Source organism: Heterocephalus glaber, unplaced genomic scaffold (assembly GCF_053883595.1).
Source record: "Heterocephalus glaber isolate CG9 unplaced genomic scaffold, H.glaber_assembly_v1.0 deba00001452, whole genome shotgun sequence".
In the NCBI taxonomy this organism is placed as follows: Eukaryota; Metazoa; Chordata; class Mammalia; order Rodentia; family Bathyergidae; genus Heterocephalus; species Heterocephalus glaber.
The window spans coordinates 6,871,244-6,891,730 of NW_028258302.1; the positions used below are offsets into that span (position 1 = coordinate 6,871,244).

Here is a 20,487-nt window from a genome sequence, read left to right on the forward strand (position 1 = left end):
GGGGTTAAGTAAGGCTGCCATGGAATGGGGCTGGGACACAGACTGGGCAGCTCTTCCCTGGTCTGTGGACATTGGTGGCTTCCACCCATTTCCCCAGAAGAGGGAGCTCATCTGGGCCCCCTTGGGTGGTCCCAGTCCTTCCCACAGTGTGACTTACCATGTAGTGCCCAGTGGCAGGGTGGTGGGCACCATGGACAGGTAAGGATACACCGGGAAACATCCCATTCTTCTAGGATTACCCAAAACAGCAAACAGGAATGGTACTCTGGGAGGAGTTAGTCTGTGGGTCTCAGTCTCTGGGCTGTGATCACTGAGCAATTCCTTTAAATTAACAGCGCTCCAATGGTGATTATAGAGGGGCTGCTGGTGCAGCTGGAGGAAAAGGGCTGGGGAGACCCCAGGCTCCCTCTTTGGGGAACACACCCACTGACGTCTTCCTGACAGCCACTGTCCTACCCACCTTTATGGACCCACTTTTTGTTAACAAGACAAATATAAAAATCAAGCTACTAAAACCATTAAGTCAGAACAGGAGACAAACTGTAATGTAAAAATATAAAAGATAAAAATAAACAAAAAAGAGCAAAGGGATTAGGGTGATACTGATGAGCAATTAAAGGAATATGGATGCAGATAAAAATAGAAAAGATAAAGAGAGAGTTAAAGGAGAGCAAAGTAGAAAGCTTAAGAGGAAAATAATGAAGAGAAATGAAGGTAAGGTATGAGATAACAGGAAAGATATTAAGAAAGACGAAAAATTAAATAATTTACAGCTCCGACTAGACAAGGTAAAAAATGTTAAACCAAAATGTCAAAAAGCAAAAGGATAAAAGTGTGACAAAGCTAAAATATAAAAGGGTAAAAATAAAATAATAAAAAGGTGGTAAAAGATTAAAAGCAGAGCTGCATAAAATGTGAGATATAAATAAAACACTTTTTGCAAGACAAGATTAAAAAAAGGTAAAGCTAGTATGATTTAAGAGATTAGAAGGAGAGATGATTAAATGAATGAAGGTGATTCAGCCAGAAAACAAGACTCCAAATAGGAAGAGGTAAGCTAAGGATAACATCCCAGAAGGATGCCAAACACAACCACCTTGAAAGACTATAGAGTTAAATGTTATTTAAATGGCAGCCGTCTGATTTCAAGGGCATGAAACCCTTCTGCAGAGGCACAAGGGATTTTTTTTCCTACACGAGAAGAGGCAGAACTCTTCAGACATTCGTGCTCTTGACCTGCCAGTCTTCAGGGCTTCTTCATCAACACTCGCAGCTTCTGCAAAGGCCCCAACCTGCTGTACTCACTGTCCCTGAGGTCCTGCCCAGTGTCCAACTGCTCCTGGGCACCATGAGAGGATAGGAAAGAAGAGAAGACCCTCTTGGCTCACCGCCTGGATATAGCTCCATCTTTTCCACTGCCCCTCACCTCAAGGGATCAGAGCAGACACAAACCCAGCAGTGCTTGGGGACCTGCAGGGTGACCAGGATGCAGGGGCAGGGCTGGGCAGTGGCTCACAGCACAGACCTGTTGGGTGGGTCCTGGCACGCTGTTGACTTACTGCACACCCCTGAGACATGTTTATCTGTCTGTGCCTGTCTCCCAGCTGAAAAATGAAGATGTGATAATAATCGTACCTACTTCATAGAGTTGAGAGGTGAATGATTAATAAATATAAACAGCACAGAGCTGAGTGCTAAATGATAGCTGTTATTGTCATTCATGGCTATTGACTACAAATCCAGACCCTGATGAGCTCAGGTTGAATACAACACATGGCTGAGAGTTGTACAGAAAGCCTGTGCTCCTGTCCACAGGCAGAGCCCAAGGCTGACCACGGTCACGGTGATCATGCCTAGCTCAGGGCCCATTATGTTATAAACTCTGAATGGAACCACCACTCCCTTGTGTTAATATGGCTGCTCTTTGTAAGTATTAGGGAACAAACTCAAGGGTTCTCCACCAGTAAGCTACACTCCCAGCCTTTTTATTTTTTGAGACAGTGTCTTGCTAAGTTTCCCAGGCTGGGTTCGAACTTGCCATCCTTCTGCCTTAGCCTCTTGAGTAGCTGGGATTATAGGTGAGTGCCACTGAGCCCACTTTGTCTGTTTCTTTTAGCTTTATTTTCGAACTGGCCCCTGAAGTCATTAGGTAACCTCCAGCGCACCTCCATAGCTCTGGTCTCCTACAGACATAAAACTCCAGATTCCCCACTACCTCATCCCTCCCTTAGCCAGTGTCTGAGCTCCTGTGACTGACATCACATTAATTCCCTAGCCCTGGCCCTGTCTTGACCTCTGACCTGGCTGCTAACTCAAAGTTGATGTCCCATGGCCAATGGGCAGCAGGGACCACTACCCAGGATCAGATACTCTTGCTGAGGGTGACCTAGAATCCTCCTCTCTCCATCCTTACTGCCCAGGGATCAGTGGAAGGTCACTTCTGTTCATCCTTTGGGACAGTGAGGAAAGTCACTCTTCCCTGGAGGTAGAGAAGTGGAGGGGATGACCTCAGGAGGATGTGACACAAGACCTTTCCACAGGTGGCCAAGACATTCTCTCTGTCCAGCTGAAAGTGTCCTCAGAGTCTCCTGGGAGAAAAGTGCTGCTCTACGCACTCCAGGGAAGGGACAGAAGGGATCAGCATGGTCTGCATTGCAGAGCCCGAGGAGATCCCCTCAGGCTTAGGCTCTTGGGGACAGGCTGTACAGGCCAAGGGGAGCAGCCCAGCCTGGCCCAGGCCTAGCTGCTTGGGCTAAAAACCCAGCCTCATGCTTGGCAGCCTAACTGCAGGGCAGTACTTCCTGCTGTGAACTCAGGCCCCTGCCTGGCTGAGTGTGTGTTGTCAGGGCAACAGCATTTTGAGTGACAGGCAGGTGCCAAGACACAGGACAAGAACATCAAATTGCTTGCCACTAGGGAATGAGGCTTAGAGCCAAGACCCCTGGTAAGAAGAATTCCTCCCCCCTTTTTCTTCTCCCCAGGATCTGAATGCAGCAGACCGAAGCAGCTGTGTGTGGGCTGCCCCTCTGAACCCCCTTCTATTCTCTCCTGTCCTGAACCTGGGCTAGGATTTACGGATGCCCTGCCCCGGATAGACAGAGCATAGACGCCAACCCCGCCCAGAGCACTCAGAGCGCAGGCGCCTTCCCCACTCCTGAGTGGGAACCACAGCAGGAGCCTGGGAGCCTGCCCTCCCTGCCCTCCCCGCCAGCCCCAGCCTCTGTTCAGGTTCTGCTCTTCCATGCGCTCATGAAAAATTCATCTGGCCAAACCTCAGCTCACACACGGAGAAAGCACACCCGATTCACTCCTGGGGCCCTGCTTTTGAAGGTTCAGGGCTCTTTTGGCTGCTGCTGTGAGCAGCCTGTGGGGGGGGGTCAGGGGATGGTTACCAGCTATTCGTGGGGTTGACAGTGTGTTTGTATTGAGTGCACATCATGACCCACATAGACACAGCTGCCGTGCAGGCTGGACCCTCAGCTCCCAGCAGCAGGAGAGGGGGAAAGCCAAGGGGAGATGTGGGTCAGAAGACCTGTCCCAGCCAGGGACCATTCTGGGCCTATTAGGACTCCTAATAATACTGTCTTGTTCTAAGCTACAGAAGCCAAGGCCTTAATTCTGGACCTCTTGGCCTGTGTGACCCAGCAGGGCTGGCCAGACCGAACATCTGAGCAAATGGGCTTTTTGTGCCAGTGGCATTGTGTGTACATGGGCCGCTCGTGTACCTGTGGGTTGATGTTGCCTAGGTCAGTGGGGGGCTTGAAGATGCAACTATTAGGTAGAATACCTGAATCCTTCCCCACCAGTGGATAATCTCCAGGCTCCCTCTTCCAGTCCGAAGTCCTGTCACTGAGAAGCTTAGCTAGGCCTGGCTTTCATGCTGATCTAAGTGACTGTACAGAAACCAGACCAAGAGGAAAGTCAGAAAAGGTTATTTTTCTGGACCCCTGTTTTCTGTGACTTGTTGAAGAGAAATATTACCCCTGATCCTACGGCTGTTCTCCCAGAGCAATAGGGGAGCGTGAAGTTATGAAATTGAGGGCACCTTCACTGAGCAATCGATTAGCAGCCAAGAGAGCTTGTGAATTGGCTGTCTGGACATTTCCAGTAATAAATTGTGAAATAGTCCATGAATAAGTAGTTGGCGGAGTTCAGAATTACCCCCTAGGAAATGTTGCAGGTCTAGAGACACATTACTAAGGCGAGCACCATTTTAATGCTCTGGGCTTTGGCTGTTAAATATGTATGCCATCCGCAAAGCACTTCCCGAAATTAATGGCATTTTACAGCTGCTCCGAAGGCAGCGTATTTATATGGAGATGTATAGATTCTGGGCCTGTGGTGGCTTCACAAATGAAGTGCTAATTTTAGAGAAGAAGGCCGGGGAGGAGTATAGAGAAGGGGTTAGGAAGTGAGCTACCTCAGAGACCTTTCCAAAATAGTTCTCCACCACCAGCCAGATTTTTATCTTTGGTGACATAGGGTGTGGTCTCTAGGCTGGAAAGGTCACTGCACTAATAGGCCAACCACCACATGAGGAGGAGGAGGAGGCGGAGGAAGAGGAGGAGGAGGAGGAGGAGGAGGAGGAGGAGGAGGAGGAGGAGGAGAAGAAGAAGAAGAAGAAGAAGAAGAAGAAGAAGAAGAAGAAGAAGAAGAAGAAGAAGAAGAAGAAGAGGAGGAGGAGGAGGAGGAGGAGGAGGAGGAGGAGGAGGAGGAAGGTGATATTGACAGTTAACATTTGCCAGTGACTAAGTGTTTTTCATAGGCTGGCTCATTTTATCCTTACAGTAACTGTTTAGAGTGGGTTCTATTATTACCCCCATCTTACAGAACAAGGTAGGAATCTATGTGTAGTTGGTGGTACCTTCTAATTCTTTCCTTGAGCTAAATAAAGTTAGGCCTAGCAGGTACAATATTATGACTTGTTCACTGCACAAGGGCATTGTATTAGTCAGTTTCCCATTGCTGGAACAAAATACCTAATACCTGCAACTTGGAGGAGAGGTTTATTTTTGTTCACAGCTGCAGAGGGTTCAGTCCATGGTTGGCCGGCTCCAACACAGAAACAGCATGGTGGAAGGGCATGGCCAGGAAATCTACTCAACACATGGCAGCCAAGAACCAGAGAGAGAGAAAAGGGGACAAGAATACACCCTTCCAGGTCATATCCCCAGTGACTCACCTCCAACCAACCAGGCCTCACCTCCTAACAGCACATTCAGCTATGAAGTGTATGGTGGATTAATCCACTGACAGGAATAGCACCCCTACAATCCACAAACTCCATCCTGAATACATAAGACTTTTTGAGGACAATTAGATCTAGACTATAACAGGCATCAGCCAAAAGGATGTTTAGACTGCAATCCCACCCAGGACTTGCTCACCAGGCCTTATGTCGGGGTGTGGGGCAGCATCTGCCCCCAGATTAATTGGCATGAAGGAGTACATAGACTAAAGGGAGAGTCCTCTCATGGAGGTAGCCTTGGCACCTCCTCTAGCAGCCCCCACTCCATCTTCTCAACCTTGGCAAACTGCCTACCTGGTTAGAGGGTTAGAGAGTAGGATGAGAGGCAGTGAGATTTAGCATGGAGACCAGCCAAAAAATGCTTCCCACCCACTTGGACTAAGAAGTGGTTTTCTCAGAATCCCTAGAGAGTCAGGAACCCCTTAGGAATTCAGATACTCCCTGACTCTTTCTCTAAAGCATCCCAAGGACTCCTGAAAGAATCAGTCACAGAGGAGATGGGATTTTTGAGAGATAATGTAGGGAACCCAGGCCAAAGAATTGAGCCAGCCTGCTGCAGCAGGAGTCTTGTTGGTGGCCGCTGGTAGGTCTCTGCTCCCAAGGACTTCCAGCAAAGGTCTTCCCTGGAGCTAAGAGAATAGCTTCACCAGGGGAGAGAACAGAGACACCTCCATAGCTAAGGCTGAGACTTGTCATGGGCAAGTGGACACTGGCTTCCCAGGACACATGTTTTCTGTCAGCTAATGGCTGTCACCCATCAGCTGAAGGCTTCAGGCATTCTGAAGTGTGAGAGTGGCAAGGCGGGGCTGGGGAAGGTTGGCCAACAGAAGGGGGCAGAGGAGCTCCAAGCTGGAACAGGGTAAGGGGCAGAGGAAGGAGGCCCTGATAAGTCAAAATAGGACAACAGTGGTCCAGATACAGCATGGGGATACAGCTCTGAACCTGAATTTGAGATCTAGGAAAGCAGATGAAGTCAGGGAGATCTGATATCAAGGGACAGAAAGGAAAATAAAGCCAGGCAAAGGTGCTGATTGGCTGGGGAAGATTGAACTAGACCTCATCAAACTGTATTCATGTCTCATTCCCTGAGCCACAGTTTCCTCATCTAGCAAATAGGGATAATGTTACCTACCTTGCAAACTCGTGAGATTTGGTGCCTGGTCCATAGTGAAAACTCAATAGTTTCACTATGAGAATTCAGCGGGACCACCACAGCCCTTAGTGTGGGAATTCCTAAGTGGGTCTGGCCAGGTAGGGCCAGCAGGAACATGCACTTCCGCATTGACCTGGATTGTGGAACCCTGCTGTGGGCCTGGATCATACCATGCTAGAGCCCATCATCCCTTGTTCTGTGAATCCCAACCTGGATGAAGCCAACCTGGATGAAGCCAACCTGGATGAAGCCAACCTGGTTCTTCCCACGCTGGCTTTTCTGCCTCTCCTCCCAGTAATCTTCACAGGATCTTTACAGGGAATGTTTGTGACTCAGGAGTCAGGCAGAGCCACTCCCTACTCCAAGCCCTTCTCAGGCTTTCCATCATTAGAACAAGGAGAGCCCCTAACCAGGTAAATCTGACACAGGATAGATGTCCCTGGCCCCACAAGCCACTTCCTAAGGATCACCTGTCCTTAGGGAGAGGCATCATGGGGCTCAGGACCTCTGGCCCAGAATTTGTGCTCTGGGGTCAACCCCCTCCCCAGTTCAGATTCCCTCTCAGTGCCTGCTGGGTAAGCTGATTCGAGTCACTCGTCCTACTGAACTTTGCTTCTTGCATCCATAAAATGAGATTATTAGTACCTACCCTGAGGGGTCGACATTAAGGTTAAACAAGGCAACACCAGCTTCTTTCTGTTGTGCTAGTGCTCTGCTGGGCTCTGTGCACAGCCCTGTGCAGGCATTAGCTCATTTGCTAATTTCCCAGGCCTGGCACAGCCACATACTAATGGAGCTGTTATCAGTTATCACTCACCTGGCAGATCCTAATGTGGGAACAGAGGAGATCCTTGGAAACAATGGTATCAGGAGTGTGTAGATCTAATCTCTAGCCAGGAGTTGAAGGAGAAGCTGGGATGACACTTGATGAAGGGCTCTCCACAGCCACATCCTCCAGCTTGACCTGATGCCAGGACTCTCTGGAGGGCTAGAAAGGCAGGCTGCTAGGCCCCGCCCAGGTTTCTGGTTCAGTAGGTCTGGGAGGAAGCCTAGGAATTCGTATTTCTAACAAGTTCTGAGATACGGATGCTGCTGAACAAAGAACCATACTCTGAGAACCCTGGTCTGGTTACTGGTGCAGCAGAGAGAAGCTGGGCTTTAGAATCCACAATCTCAAGTTCAAATCCCTGTTCCACCACTTACCAGCTCTGTGACCACTGGACAACTAAACCAACTGAACCCCCACCTTGAACCAGGGGCTGCCAGTAGGTTGCAATTGCAGGGCCCCAAATTGGCTCTCAAAAAGTGTGAGTTCCCTCACCCCAGTTCCCTTAGACCTTTCATCTAAGTCACTCCAAATATTTTTTTTTTTTTGGTGCCGGGGATCGAACTCAGGTCCTTGTGCTTGCGTAGCAGGTGGCGAAACCACTGAGCTAAATCCCCGGCCCCTCCAAATATTTTTTTTTAAAAAAAGAAGAGTGGAGGATCCAGCCCCAATTCTCCAGCCCACACCTGCTCCCACCACTCACTCAGCCTTTGTCTTCTGCTCTTCCATCGGTCCCCACAGGAGGAGCCCTTTGTCATGTTCCGGAAGTCTGACCGGACCTTATACGGGAATGACCGATTCGAGGGCTACTGCATCGACCTGCTCAAGGAGCTGGCACACATCCTGGGCTTCTCGTACGAGATCCGCCTGGTGGAGGATGGCAAATATGGGGCGCAGGACGACAAGGGCCAGTGGAACGGCATGGTCAAGGAGCTCATTGATCACGTAAGCAGGGAGGGGAGCAGCAGGGGAGGAGGACAAGGGCCCCAGGGCTTGGTAAGGGGCTGTTTGCACATCAGGGCAGGGATCCCAGAAGGCAGGGCCCTGGGAGGAAGATAGAGAGAAGCTGCCCTGGGTTCAAGTCCCAATTCTTCCCTTATCAGCTGCGGTGACAGCCAACTCATCTGACCTCTGTGATCAGCGGCCTGTTCTGTGAAATGGGTATGTTAATCATCCTGAAGCTCATGGAGGCAAGGAGCTGATCTGTTCCAGACCCCTTCAATTCCACCTCTCACTTCTTAGAACAGCCCACTGAAGGAGGGGCCGTCAGTGACACCCATTTCACAGATGCAGAGGCAAAAGCAGACAGAGGTGAAGGGCCCCAGCCAGTAAGCGATGGAGCTGGATTCAAAGTAGTAGCCTTTGGAGCCTCTGTCTAGGTGGCCCCAGGCAGTCACCTCTCCAGAGGGCTTGTCCTGACCCAGGAGCTGGGGCAGAGGTGGCTTCCTGCAGTCCGTCTTTGTAGCCCCAGAATCCCAACAGTAGTTAGGACTTGTTATTACTGCTGGACTCCCTGGGCTAGCCAGGCACACCAGGCCTTCTGTGAGGCGCCTCCCCTGTCTGGGGTAGCTGCCTTATGGACACCTTGGAGGCCAGAGCTCGGTGCGTGGAAGCCCAGCCACAGCCTGTCTCAGTGGCCGCATCCCAGGCTGCTGGCAATAGAGCTCTAGGGAGACTGTTAGGAGACAGGCTAGTGATAAAGAGCATAGGCTTGGGCTAGGGTTAGTTCCCACTCTGCCGTTTCATTACTGTGTGCTCCTGGACAGCTTCTTCCCCTCCCCGTGCCTCAGTTTCCTCATCTGTAAAAGGGGAATGATACGACTAGGACTTACCTCCCAAGATCGTTATCCAGGCTAAATGAGTGTACGTGTACTAGGCAGTAAACACAGGCTCAGGATGTGCTATTACTGTTTACATTTTTACCCTCCCAGTTATTTCTCAGAGGCGGGTGGGGGTTTCAGGAAGTCCCTTTGTCTCCCAAGCTCCAGTTTCCTGAGAGTGAGAATAATGATACCTGCACCTTGCTCTTCCCAGCCTGTTGTGAGGCTCAGAGGAGACAACTGGTGGGAAAGCAGCTCCCAGGCTTGGAATCCAGTATAAATGGAAGGGAGTGGTGTTGTCACCACTATTAGTAATAACTGTAATTATTATGGAAATTAGTCAGTAGGCTCCAGCAGCACCTCCGTCTTAGCCGTCTTACCCGCTCCCCTGCGTCTTAGGAGTGGGGGCCTGGAGACTGAGCCCTGGGTGGGCTCTGAGCCTGGCATTTGCAGAGGACAGCAGGGCTGGGGAGGAGGGGTCTTGTGGACGTCAGAGGTCATTGTGCCCCACCCCATCTCCAGTGGCCTTCAAACATTGAAGAGCCATTTTTTTTTAAAGAAATGTGATGAGAAAACTCCAGCAGGAGCCAGAGCTTCCCGAGCTGACCCTCAGCTGGGGAGAGGAGGGAGCCTTAGACATGGCCTCTGTGTAGCAGGGCAGTGTTTGGGGAGGCCCAGTATCCATCAAGGCCATGAGCCCTGATGGGACATGCAGGGGACCTTGTTAAACCCAATTCCCTACAATTGATGAGCCTATTAATCCTAGCTTGGTGCCATTTTTAATAACATCATAACCATTTATTAGTATCATCAGATAATTAGTCTTCTCACTAGCTCGTAGAAAGCGTGGTAAAGACTTGGCAATATTATTACTTTCTTATTAGGGGTCTGAACATAGGCGTAAAAATGATGAATACCCACCTTTGTAAATGTCTGACCCCTGAGGCCCATTTAGAGGCCCTGGGTGGAGTCTCCGATGAGTAGGACTTAAAATGTCCTTCCTTGACACCTTGCTGGCCTCTGTCCTATGCCACATGGCCTCCCACAGAGCCAGGTTGTGGAAGAAGATAGAGCACCTGGAAAGGCATCTCCTTCCTGCTGGCACACTCTCCTTTCCGAGTGACCTTGAACTATGGGGCCAACAGACATGATCAGACAGAGCAGCAATGCTGTATCCATCTTCCCTCCTCGCTTCCACATCAGTGCTCTCCATCCCCTCCTCTTGCTGGATCTCCAGTCCCCTCCCTCAGACACCTTCTACTCACTTCCGTGCCTTAAGTCTTTCCCTTGTGGCATCTGACAGAAATGGGTTCAAAGCCCAGGCCTGGCACACAGCTGACAGTAAGAAAGCTTTCTAGACTCTCTGGCCTCTATTTCCACATCTACAAAATGGGGATAATAGAGGCATGTTCTGCCCAAAGTTCATGGGAAGATTTAATGAGATAAAGCCTCAAATGTGTATCAGAGCACCCGGTACTCAATAAGTACTCATACACAGGAGCTGTCCTGCTCAGTACTGTTCCCTAGGGGCAGTCCCCAGTCTAAAGTGTGCCTGTGTTTCTCCTGGCTGTGAGAGGGATGGCCCATTGGGGATAGACATCCTGCTAGACCAGATGTGGTCTAGGACAGTTGTAGCAAACCTATGGCATGTGTGCCACAGCAGGCACACCAAGCCCTGTCTGTCAGAAGGTAAGCCAAGTTGCCCCAGCAGCTGAGCATCGGATATTCAGGTTTAATTGCAGTGTTGGCACTTTGTGATAAATAAGTGGGTTTGGGGTTGCAATTTGGGCATTCAGTCTCCAAAACATTCACCATCACTGATCTAGGACCTAGAGGTCCAAATCTAGATTTTATCTTGCTAAATCCAAACAGGCAGTCTTGGAGAATTGACTCATATTGATCAAATTTGCAGGAAATTGTGGCTCACACCAAAGTACCATCCCATACTTTACTTGGGGTACTGGCTTTTTTTTTGGACACTGGAATCCCCCTCCTGCATCCAGAACTTCTGTGTCCTGGCCCTGGATATCCGAGAGCCTCCTTGGGGAATATGGAGACAGAGCCCCAGGTGTACAGCCCAAAGCCAAAAGGTAGGCTGTGCTAGAGAAAGAGGCAAGAGATGATCCTTGAAGTCTTGGGTGCCAAATTGAATTGTTTGATTTTAATCCTGAGAGATACAGGGCACAACTGGAAGAGTGGAGCCAAGCAAAGACATCAGCTTGGCCGTGGAGGAAAACCCCTCTGCTGCTAGGCCAAACAGGAGTGGTCAGGAGATTGGAGGCTTGGCTGGGACCTGGGACGGGGATAGGAGGCCGGCTCAGAGCATCATGGTGGAAAGGAGAAAGAAGTGAAGACACAGCAAAGGGACACGAAGGCAAGGCTGACACTGACAGGGCTGGTGATTGGTGGATGGGAGAGGTAGAGGAAAGGTGTAGTCAGGACAAGGCATGAAATTCCAGCCTAGATGGCTGGAGAGGTAAGAGTACCACCCCCAGATTAGGAGCCCTGTAAAAGAAGCCAGGGATTTGGGCAAGGTAATAAGATCAGCTTGGGGAATATTGGGATCCAGGTCCCGCTAGGTGCTAGCCAAGTGCTGGTCTCTCAGAGGAGACAGTAGGGTGGTGGCTGAGACATGGAAATCATCAGCCCAGCCTACAGGGAGTCTAGGAGATGGGGACAGGGACTCTGCCCAGGGAGAGAGGAGATGAAGACGCAGGATAGGTTGGGGACAGCACGAAGAAGAAGAATCTGTAAGACACTTGGCCTGGCAAGGCTGGAGAGGGAGGAGAAGGAGAATCAGGAGAGCAGGGGTGACAGAGGTCAGAGACAGATGGGACAGTGGGGAGAACTCGAGGTAATGAGTGCAGGGAAACAGAGAGAAATGAAGGATGAGCAACACCCACAAATTCCTCAAGGGTGGAGAGTCAGGCCTAGCATGGGCACCTGAGTGCCCTGACCTGGCTCTCTGCAGACCTGTTTTCAGAGACCCAGGGGAACTATCCTGGCTGCTACCCTCAGCCCTTGTATCTGAGGAGTCAGGGAAGAAAGAAGAAGCAGGAGACGCCTGAAGTGATGCATAATACTCTCCAGGCCACAGCAAGACATCAGTTCTTTGATCTCTCAGTTATTAAATCTCACTGTACTTTGTATGGCCTGGTAAAAACTTTTCCCTAGTTCATAGATGGGCCTGGACCACAATGGGGATGAGGAATGGCTGTGGGTAGCCTTGGCCTAATCATTCCTTCCCCTGTGATGAAGCCTCACTCCCCAAGTATCCCCTCTGCTTCCCCAGAAGATCCAAGAACTGGTAGTTTGCTGTGGCCTGGAGGGTAGGGTGACACAAACCCAAAGTGTCTACTTCCTTCCTCCACCTGAGTCTTCTTCCAGACAGTGAGTACCTGACAGACTGAACTTGGCACCTGGCATGGGCCTGACCACACACAGAGCAGGCATTGGTGAATAACGGGCACTTGAGTGAGCACAGATATGCTCACCTTGCCTTGACTGTAGGATCATAACTAGCTGGCTTCACCTCCAAAGTGTGTGAGGGGAAGGTCTGATGTCAAGGCCATGAGCTCATCACCCGCTGTCTTTCAACAAAGAACCAATTCCTAATTCTGGGGATACTGATGGGCTACAAAGGTGGGCTCTTGTCAGGGCCACAAGTTGCCCAGAGCAAGGACTGAGGAGTTTTGGGAAAGCTCGAGATGCTACCAGGAAGTGTCTGCAGAAGACTTGGTAAGCAGGTGAGGGATGCTCCAGACCTCAGCCAGCAGAGACCAGCAAGGGGAAAGGCCAGGAAAGTGCCTGTCAGGAGCCAGGATCTGGACAAACAAGTGCCTGATGGGCCAAGACTCGGGATCAGGTAGGAAACCAAGGTCAGAGGGAGCAGCTGGAATAGGCAGGCTCCCTGGCTAAGGACCATCTTTTGTCTCATTCATTCAGCAAAACTGTTGAGTGCCATCTCTGCCTGGGCCCCGGGAGAGCAGAGGCCTGGGCCATTAGTCAGACAGCATAATGCCAGGGAAGTGAGGAACAAGGAAAGAGGAGAGGGAAGGAGTGAAGCCAATTTGAGGGTCATAACTAATGCTGCAAATCATGACTCTGCACCCAGGAAGGGCCTCATGAGGTATGCCCCGGGATCATCTCCGGAGTAAGTGAAGGCCTGAGGACAGATTTAACCACTGTTGACTTCCACATATCCTGGCCTGGATTTGGTGGATGTGGGAGACAATCAGAACTGTGCAGCAGTGTCCCAGTTGGCCAGGAGGTGAGGTGTTATCAGATCATACCGGCACAAGGTTGGCAAGAGCCAGAGGGTCGGTGAACTTGTGTATGAGAGGGGCCTGACCCCAGCACCAACTGTCAGCGTGCTGGACCCGGAATCATGATAACGATATGGGGGTGACTAAGGCAGACATGGCCTTTTCCCTTCAGGAACAAACAAGAAAGTTTCATGAGAACTTGGTCAGTGCCACAAAGGGGAGGATAGAAGCTTTTAGAGAGTAAAACAGAGGGGCAATGACTCAGGCTCCCTGAGGAAGTGACTCATAAGTGGTGAGTTGAAGAATGAGGCAAAACTACCCAGGGTATGTGTAGGGTGCCTCCCTGGGTGGATGCTGAAGTTGTTGAAGTCTCCCTCTGCCCCAATCTGGGCCTGGCTGAGGCTTGGTGCATGGAGGCTTGCAGTGTTGGCAGTACCATACTCAGGCAGTCGCCATCCTGTGGACACACAGGAAGTGGAGTAGGGAATTCCTCTAGGAATGGCAGAGGGGGTGTGGCACATCGTCATAGTGCACCGTGAAGCAGAGACTACTGCAGAGCCTTCCTAAGGACAAGGGCAGCTCTGTCCCTGTAGGGACTCAGGCTTGGGACAGGCACACCTGTGCTTTCTCACTGTCTGGTGTCTGTGGAGTCAGGATCCCTGTGCATGCATCACAGATATAGGAGCCACTGGTTGAAACTTGGGAATATTTTAGCACCTATTCCACATCTATTCAGATGATGCAGACTGTTCAGGGTGCTGTGTTCTGAGGTTATCAATGGCCAGTGGGTCACTGTCAAGATACTATCTGTGACTCAGTGTACTCCTGAGACCTGCAATGTGTCACTCCTGAGGGAAGGCTTGCTGGGCCACCTCTCTAAAACCCCCAATATTTATACTGATCAGTTTATTCAATAAATCTATTAAACCAGGCCCCATGCCAGGTACTGTGGATACAGCAGTGAACAAAGTGAGCAGGATCCCTTCCCTAAGCTTCAGGATCTTGCACTGTAGTGGAGGAAGCAGGCTTGACAAGAAGAGCTGGTGCTGAAGACACAATCACCATTGCCCCACTCCATCTCGTCTTCCTTCTGACCAGGAGCTAGACCTTGGTTTGGCCTCATGCTTTGGTCCCTGGCCCTGTTGGCAAGGCCACAGACAATTCTACCCATGACTGCTGCACCAGCCCTGCACCAGCAGGGCAAGCTGGGCCTGGAGAAAACAGACTACCAAAGTAGACAGCCAGGTTTGCCCAGGGCCATGACTAGGGAGCCTGTGGAACTGAGGATGTCACCAGGACACCCTGAGGTGAGCCATGAGGCAGTGAGGGCTGTCCATCATCCTGGGGATCCACTCACAGGCCAGAAAAAAAAGAGGGTAGAAAAGTCCAGGTTGGCCGATCAGAGATCAAGACACTGACACCAGTGTCAAAACCCTGGAGCGTGGCTAGAGAGAGACAGTCAGGTCACCTGGCAGGGGCAGTGTGGCTTCAGAGAATGGAGGTGTGCTAAGCAGGGAAACTGAGGCCAGAGCTCCATCCATTAGGCTAAAGTAAAGGAAGAACAGGACCTTTGGGGAAATTCAGATGGTCATTTTTTTAACAAAATCTTATGGAGAATCCCCTTTATCTCAAACTAACCCCAGGAGGTATGTGAGTGAGGGAAACTGATTCTCTGCCCTCCTGGTATGTGAATACTACCAGAGGAGCTAATGCTAAACAATAACTTGCAGATAAAAATTCAGTTGTGATCAGTCCACCAAGGAGCAGTGCAGAGAGCTGTGAGAACAAATAACTGGGACCTCACCTGGTCTATGGTTGAGGGGACTCACCATCCCTAGCCCTCTTGGATTCTGCTAGGACAGACCCTGTCCTGGGCTGATACCACGACCAAAGACCTGAGGGACTGGAGAAAAGGACTGGAAGTGATGGGAGATGGAGGCTGCGGTGCACCATCCCAGGGCCTCAGTAGCTGTGAGGCAGGGAAGACCTGCCTATGCTTCTGCAAAGACCTAGGCACAGGATGGAGCCTGCTGGGACTTGGGAATAGGACCTGGGAACGCCACACACATCATTGCTCACTGTCAGCTGGAGAAGCTGCTGTCAGCCCAAAAAGATGGCAAGTGAATCCCAGGTGTTAGAAGTTGGCCTGTCAGCTGACACTTACAAATTTCCTCACACCTGTTTTCTGTCCATTTGGATGTGTGGGTGGTTCGGGATGATGGTTTGTTGGCTTACTATCCAGGACCCTTCAAGGAGCAGGATGTTTCCCTACCCTTGGAGAGAAGAGTTGGGCTGGAGAAATACCATTTGGGGAAAAGAGCAGAAGATGGATTCTATGGATGCCCTGTACCTGAGATCTGAGCAGGGAGCCAGCAGGCAGAGCCTTGGGGCCGAGTCTTGCATGGGTGACAGAAATAGGGCTTGTTTTTGTGGGCACTGGGAAGGCAGCAGAGGGGTCTGGAAGGAGGTGAACACACCAACAGGGCTCCCAAGCTTCACTAAGCCATGCAAGCCTCAGCGGTGTGCCTCGTGAAGGTACGGAGTCAAGTTCAACGCTCGGAGATGTAATACTAGGCATAGGACAGGACTGAGTGGGCTCGGCTGTAAGTCCTGCCAGCAGAATAGCACACGTGCCAGGGTGAGACCAATTGTAGGAGTCAGAAGGACCTCCATGCACCCCACGCAGGGTATAATTGGCAGGTTATTAGTTTCCTAGAGCTGCCGTAACAAATGACAGCAAACCTAATGAATTAAAACAACAGGAATTTATTTTTGTCCTGAAGTCCAGAAAGCAGAAACAAGGTATTGTCAGGGTTGGTTCCTTTTGGAGGCTCCAAAGGAGAGTCTGTTCCTGGCCTCTCTCCCCAATTCTGGTGTTGCCTGAGATCCTTAGTGTTCTGTGGCTTATAGCTGCATTATTCCAATCTCTGCCTCCATCAACACAGGGACTTCTCTGTATCTATATGTCTGTGTGTCCTCTCTTCTTATAAGGACACTAGGATTGGACTAACGTCCTTGGACTGGGGGTCCCCCAATTAATGACTTCATTTTACCTTAATTATATCTACAAAGGCCTTATTCCAAATATGATCATACCCATAGGCTCCAGTAGTTAGGATCTGAACCTAATTTGGGGCATTGTGCACAAGTCAATCCACTATATATGGCTTGTATGATAGAGTGGTAAAATGTTAGGCATTGCAGTCACAATGAATTGAGTCCACATACTGTCTTAGCTGCTTGGCAGCTTGAACAAATCCCCTAGCCTGATTGAACCACCGTATCCTCATCTGGAGTATAGTCATAACACTTACTGCCTCATGAGGCTACTGGGAGACTGTATGAGGCAATACACGTAGCACATTTAGTGATTCTTGGTGTGTAAGAAGTACCCATTAAGGATAGCAGTACTTACTATTTTAACTATAACATCACAGTCTGAGAGTCAGATGCCCTAGGGGATCCCAAGCAAGAAGCAGAGAATAGGGATAAGTAATCTGGTAGAAGCCATTCTTGGGACTCCAAATAAGCAGCTGCCAACAGGACACACAGGGAACAAGCTGGGGTTCAGGGAGCAGGTTTTAGACCCTGGGGAGGACCATTGTCCTAAGAGAAGGCAGATTAGTGACAAGTTGCCAAACTGAGACCACTGTTCCAACTCCATTCTTAGGACCTTGTAGGATGTGGCCCAAGTACCAGGGATATAAGACTAGGGTCCAGCTAGCAGCCCAAATGGTTGGATCCTAAGGGCTGAAACATGGAGCTGGAGAAGTCATTCTTGCCTTCAGTCCTGGGAGCTGGATCTGTTGCAGAACAGATGAGGCCAAATTTCTTCATCCAAGGGTTGAGGAGAGCAAGAGGGCCTGGAGCCAGGTCCAGCAGGTCCTTGGTAAATGGGAAGCTGCTTATAGGGGTGAAATGATGTCCTAGGAGGACATCCTTGCTGGTCCAGAGGTTTAGAAATGTACAGAAAGGTCTTCTTCAAGGCAGGAAAATCCAATCGATCCTCTTAAAGGCCAGTGAAGGAGTTAGACAGGTCAGAGGTTTGGTTTTGTTCAAGGACATGATTTCTGTAAATATCAGAGTGAAGACCAAGGAGCTTCTCCAAGTCTCAGTTTCCTTCTATAAAAAATGTGAGGTTGGAATAGATGTTCTCAAAGGTCTCTCGTACAGCTCTGACAGACTATGATTTTATGAATCATCCTGGAAGAAAACCTGTATGAGGGGGAAGAGCCTGCCAAGACTGGGCCTTTCATTCTGAGTAATGAACTGAAACAGCAAAGGCCTGACATCTGTTCCAATCTTTCAGGGGAAGTTGGACAAAATAATACCTTTTTCTGGGAAATCGTTACCAACAGTGAAATATAGTATTTCCTGCCTACACCCAAAATGAAATCAAGAATGCCAGCCTTCCTGAAGCCCTGGGGAGGACACACACCAGAATTCCAGGTGAAGTTCATGTGGGCCACTTAATCTCACTGCTGTAGGCACAAACACCAGGGATACTGCTATCTCTAACACCGTGAGAGCCCAGGACCATGAAGATTGACAAGGGGATTCCAAAGACCCTTAGAGGATCTGGGGAAAGAAAGGGACCCTGTGGCCTGTGATTGGGCTCCTCACCAGCTGCTCTAACATTTTGGTTGCCTACAAAAACCTTCATTTCATCTGACTTGCTATCAAAAGCTCAAGGAAGAGTCTCCACCACTGACTTTGAGATTCTTCCCAAGAATCCACTTCAAGCCTCAGAGGCCATCCCTAGAAACCCATTCCAAGTGTATTTTGAGGAATAATAATGACTTTGGAGCCAGAATAGAACTTCCCAACACAATATATTTTGAAGGTACAGAGCTAGGGAAAGCCAGGTTCTAGAAACAAACATTATCATGTCAACCTTATTGAAGATGCTGGGACTTCAAGACTGAAAGAGACCTTTCAGGGTGTCTCATGTTGGCTCCTTCACTACCCAGGAATCCTGTCTGTACTCCCAACAATGTCTCAGTCAACCAGAAGCTCCATGAGAACAGGGCCTAGGTTTCTTACTCACTGCTTGGGCCAAGGCCTAAGCACAGCAGGTCGTGAGCACGTGCATATTAGTCTTTCTGCACTGTCCCGGAGAGTTCTCTCCCCTCCATTCCCTTCCTTTGTCCATGCCATGAACTGGGAGGACATTGCGAACTGGGGGTGGTAGAAGCTGCCCTTCCTCTGCCTTCAAATCCAAGCAAGTTCCAACCCACATTCAGACATTTACAAAAAGAAGGTCTCAGTATAATGATCTTTTGTCATATGCTCCTCCTCCATACCTTCTCTCGGTTCTGAAGTTTACTAAATTCTTGGACTCCAAGTGTCCATGATGGGGTGTGGGGGATGCCATTAGAAGGAGAAACACTGGGGTGAGCAACATCAGAATCATGCATTTCCCAGCTTCTCCCATTTTGGGGCACCCAGAGAGCTGTCTAGAAACTGAGGCTGACACTTTCCTCCTTGAAGTCTGATTTCTATTGGACTTCTAATTCCTAGTCTAAGGTAAGTGGAGTCAGAGATGTTATTAATAGCTATGATTCACTAAAAAATTTGATTAATGTCAATCTCCCTACCAGACTATAAACTTCATGAGGGATTACATGTTTGTTTGGATCAACTTTATATCGTTAGTGCCTGGTAGATCTCATAAAACAATAGACGGGTGGATGTGTGGGTGGGTAGAATGATAGGGCCAGGCCAAGCTAGCAGGTGGCTGCCTAGAGGCATGCCTTGTGGAGGAGTTTCAGAGACAAAGCCACCTTAGTAAAGGGTCTTTAATGCTGGCCTTTTGGGCTTCTTCTCTCTTCTGCCTTGCCCCATCTGAGGAAAGGAATATAACTGGTTTATACTTTGAGGTATGAAGAGCCACAAGAGCCCAAGGAGGAGCCTTTCCTAGGTGACCGCTATTAGAGGCTGAGATGGGTTTGTGAATGAACAAAAGAAACAGTGGATTAGCAATAGCCTTAATTGCACACAAGAACTCACAGGCAAATAAGCAGATGAGACCTAGGGCAGGTGCGGCACACACTCTCCCCTTCCTCTGAGTCAGGGTGAGCCTCGTGGGAGCTTAGAATTGGAGGCTCTCAGAGTGGGAAGTATCCTAGAGGATACAGCAGGTACAAAGATACAGAGAGGGGCCAGGGGGTTAGCTCAGTGGTTCCGCTGCCTGCATAGCAAGTGCAAGGACCTGAATTCGATCCCCAGTACCAAAAAAAAAAAAAAAGATACAGAGAAGGTGGCAAGAATTAGACAACAGGAAAAGGGCAGCACCCTAAGCAAGACATAGGGAGGGCCCAGCTTGTAGGTAAGGAGAAGACTATGGGAAACGAGAGCCAGTTTAATGGGGCCTCATGAGAGGACAGTACTGGATGAGGCTGGAAAGATGGGATAGGGTGAGAGAGTTTAGATTTTTAATCGGGGAAGTTCAGAACAAAGAAATTGAACTTTAATTGACTCCCTCATTAAAATTGTGGTGGAGTAAAATGTATTAACATATGAGGTTTCCTGGCACAGTCCACCCTTGCCTTCCCCCTCCATGCTACCCCCTGCTAACAAGGCCCTGAACTTGCTTGTTTGCTTCTTTGCCCACCCTCACTCTCCAAGGAAGGTATTATCTTTATCCAGCTAGCTTTTGGATGGGTTTTAGGATGTATCAATCATTCAGAATGGGGAAAAGCAGTTGAGAGGTGGATGGGAGAGGAAAGTAGATTTCAGTAAGAGTTGTGGATACTGTGTCTTCTTCATGGTGTTTGAAAGACACAGGTAAAGAATATGAGCGATTTTTAAATGATTCTTCCTGAACTGTATTCATTTGACAAAGCACTGTCTTGAGAAGGGATCACATGGGCTATAATAGAGTTCCACTCTCTGCGAGTTTGCATCACTGTCCTCCTCCTCAAGGTCAGAAGCTCTTGAAGAACAAAGATTGAGTCAAATTCACCTTTGTCTTTCCTGCACCCTGGGCATAACCCAGCCCAGAAGGAGAGTTAGTAAATGTTGGAACTAAATAGTGGTTAAGTGACTTTAGGTTCAGGACACTAACGCCACCACACTCCCTCATCTGCCCTTCTCCATGAAGATCTGTCACTTGCTCATCTAAGGGTGTGCTCATTTCTCTCTCTCTCTTTCTCTCCCTCTCTCTCCCTCTCTCT

General features: G+C 49.5%; 1 protein-coding gene across 2 annotated transcripts in view; it reads left to right on the top strand.

The window, feature by feature from the left end:
- Positions 1-20,487, top strand: part of Grik3 (glutamate ionotropic receptor kainate type subunit 3) — a 210,904-nt gene that overhangs the window by 162,664 nt on the left and 27,753 nt on the right. For both annotated transcript variants that reach the window (XM_087215258.1, XM_004850974.4), the window contains exon 10: positions 7,969-8,172. In XM_087215258.1, coding sequence (XP_087071384.1) covers positions 7,969-8,172 — 204 coding nt within the window. The remainder of the gene's footprint in view (positions 1-7,968; positions 8,173-20,487) is intronic.